Raw genomic sequence first — 2,767 nt, 5'->3', positions numbered from 1 at the left:
GAGGATTACTCTTCGGCCAGCTTTTGCTTTGGACTTCTGGACTGCAGCTCTGTCTATAGACTTGTCAAGAAATACTGTGTTCCTGCCTGCTGCCTAGTGCAGTCATCTGTTGTTCACTGTTGCAGTAAAATAAAGAACATAAAAATCACAGCAGGACTGTACTGCGTTTGGGTCTTCCTGATCTGTGACAGTAAATGAAGAGAAGTTAAGAAATCTCTATCTCCATCTCCATCTCTATCTCTATCTTATATCTCTGTCTCTATCTCTGTCTCTATCTCTGTCTCTATCTCTGTCTCTGTCTCTGTCTCTGTCTCTATCTCTATCTCTATCTCTATCTTATATCTCTGTCTCTATCTCTATCTCTATCTCTATCTTATATCTCTATCTCTATCTCTATCTTATATCTCTATCTCTATCTCTATCTCTATCTTATATCTCTATCTCTATCTCTATCTTATATCTCTATCTCTGTCTCTATCTCTATCTTATATCTCTATCTCTATCTCTGTCTCTATCTCTATCTCTATCTTATATCTCTATCTCTATCTCTATCTCTATCTTTGGTCTGAGTTCAGTTTGTTCCCATTGGAGGCTCCAACCAGCAGGCTACCCTTCCATAATCACGTACAGCCCTAATTTAGTAACACCGTCACGCGTCTGTTAGTTTACTACTTTCCGTAACTCAGTGACAACAATGTCCCATGTAAAGGGGGGTTGGAGTATGTTTCTGAAAAAGCGTAGCATATGGAAGCAGCTATGTCATTCGAATGCCCCATATCTAAGAGACAACACTTTAAAAGGAGTAGTTTCCGACAGCTCCTGTTATCAGAATCAGGTGTCAGGAATGCCAGTCTAATTCCCGGCATACCTACGTGTGGCGGGCTGATGTATAAAGGAGCAGAGGCTGCTGGCGTCTAGCATCCAAACAGCTCCAAGCAAAGAAGCCAAAGCCATCTATCCAACAACTGATCCAACCACCAGGAGCTGAGAGAACCATGTATCTGTCCTGCGTTCCCGTCTGCAGCCTCCTCCTCATCTTCAGCCTGCAGCTGTGCAGCTCATATCCCATCAACACGGGCCTGACAGACACCGACATGGACATCCTAAAGGTGAGTCTCCAATCATTCATTCTGAAACTTGGAAAGTTGAAGTTCAATTGCAACGGCTGTAATCTGATATGTGGCTACAGACATTCAATTGGCATGCTAATCAATTATTAAGTAATAAACATTTCACGGGGCAGTTATATGGTCAACATTTACCTGAAGGACATAGACAGTGCCATCTGTAAATGTATATCCCAACATGTTTACATTTAAAATGCAGGACTAAGCCTTCCTAATGTATATGTTGGTGAATAAAGTAATCTATCTCTCTCTATCTATCCATCTATCCATCTATCCATCTATCCATCTATCCATCTATCCATCCATCTATCCATCTATCCATCTCTCCATCTCTCCATCTCTCCATCTCTCCATCTCTCTATCTATCTATCTTTGGCCTGCTGGCTTCTGAAACCAGAAGGTGATTGGGCCTTTGAAGTAATGAGCCCAACATGATGAAACCTTCTTTTAGACATACAGATCAGGATCACTATGAATCTGCACACATGTATAGAAGCTGTGAAGCTTCTTAAGACCTGTTCATCTGCTTTCTCACATCATGTGTTTATTTTGGGGTTTTCTGTATCTTTGGTCTTTGTTTGTGTTGTTTTATTTTGGTAATGCACTTTGTGATTTATTTTTCCTGTGAAAGGTGTTATACTTAATAAACATATAATCATTATAATACTTATTTTCCAGGTGCTCCTTCACAGACTGGAGGAGTCGGTTCCTGATGTCCCTGCAGGTGTGGACAGTGTGGACAGTCTGGACATGGAGGAGGCTGCAGATGGACAGCAGCTCCAGGATGGACTGCTGGATGAAGCAGCGATCAGAGAGTTCCTCTCTGCTAAGAACCTGAAGAGCGTCCGCACCGACTCGTCCAGGAAGTCGTCCGGCTGCTTCGGCCGCAGGATGGACAGGATAGGCTCCATGAGCTCTCTGGGCTGCAACACAGTCGGGAAATACAGTAAGTTACAGTCACAGCATTCACAGGGAAGAGTAAAAAAAGTATTCATATGTATCCTCCCCCATGCTTTTTAAAAATATATAATTGATTCATTCTGATATGAAGTTACATTATAGAAAAAGGTCATTTTCATGAGTTGTTATGATGTTGTTGTCTTGCAGATCCAAAGTGAAGATGAAGTCTTACCATCTGGATTCTGGAGCTGCAGCGTCTCTATAGAAGGACATTTTTATTCAATGCTATTTATTTACTAATATTTATTGATTATTATTGGTGGCTTACAAATATATTTATTTAAAATGAATGTAAGACTGTTCTTTACGTACTGTGGAATGTTTTAATAAATGTTTACAACAATCATTGAACTCTGTGTTGCTTTCACACACCATCAGCTACACACACACACACTCACAGATAATAGTGTGAATGAAGACACTCTCGCCTCACAGCAACAGGGTCGCAGGTTCAACTCCCGCCTGCAGCTCTTCTGTGTGGAGTTTGCATGATCTCCTGGTGTCAGCGTGGATTCTCTCCTCCTCTTCCTCCTCTTCCTCCCACAGTCCAAAAACATGCACTGAGATTTAATTGGCGACTCTAAATGTCCTGTAGGAGTGAATGAGAGCGTGAGTGGTTGTCTGTCTCTATGTGTCAGCCCTGTGATAGACTGGAGACCTGTCCAAGGTGAACCCGCCTC

At 41.9% G+C, this 2,767-nt stretch overlaps 1 protein-coding gene across 1 annotated transcript; it reads left to right on the top strand.

Annotated features, from left to right (window-relative positions):
* Positions 1-581: 581 nt before the first annotated feature.
* nppb (natriuretic peptide B) lies at positions 582-2,414 on the top strand. Its single transcript, XM_059333803.1, has 3 exons — positions 582-1,109; positions 1,806-2,073; positions 2,235-2,414. The coding sequence occupies exons 1-3, from the start codon at positions 996-998 to the stop codon at positions 2,243-2,245; spliced, it is 393 nt and encodes a 130-aa protein (XP_059189786.1). The 5' UTR covers positions 582-995; the 3' UTR covers positions 2,246-2,414.
* The last annotated feature ends 353 nt before the right edge of the window (positions 2,415-2,767 follow it).

This window comes from Centropristis striata, chromosome 5 (assembly GCF_030273125.1).
Source record: "Centropristis striata isolate RG_2023a ecotype Rhode Island chromosome 5, C.striata_1.0, whole genome shotgun sequence".
NCBI lineage: Eukaryota > Metazoa > Chordata > Actinopteri > Perciformes > Serranidae > Centropristis > Centropristis striata.
This window is presented reverse-complemented; position numbering and strand designations above follow the sequence as displayed.

Excerpts from the sequence above, each read along its gene's own strand:
- nppb (XM_059333803.1), top strand. The coding sequence starts at position 996 with ATGTATCTGTCCTGCGTTCCCGTCTGCAGCCTCCTCCTCATCTTCAGC. Across the intron at positions 1,110-1,805 it reads CCGACATGGACATCCTAAAG|GTGCTCCTTCACAGACTGGA; the intron begins GTGAGTCTCCAA and ends CTTATTTTCCAG.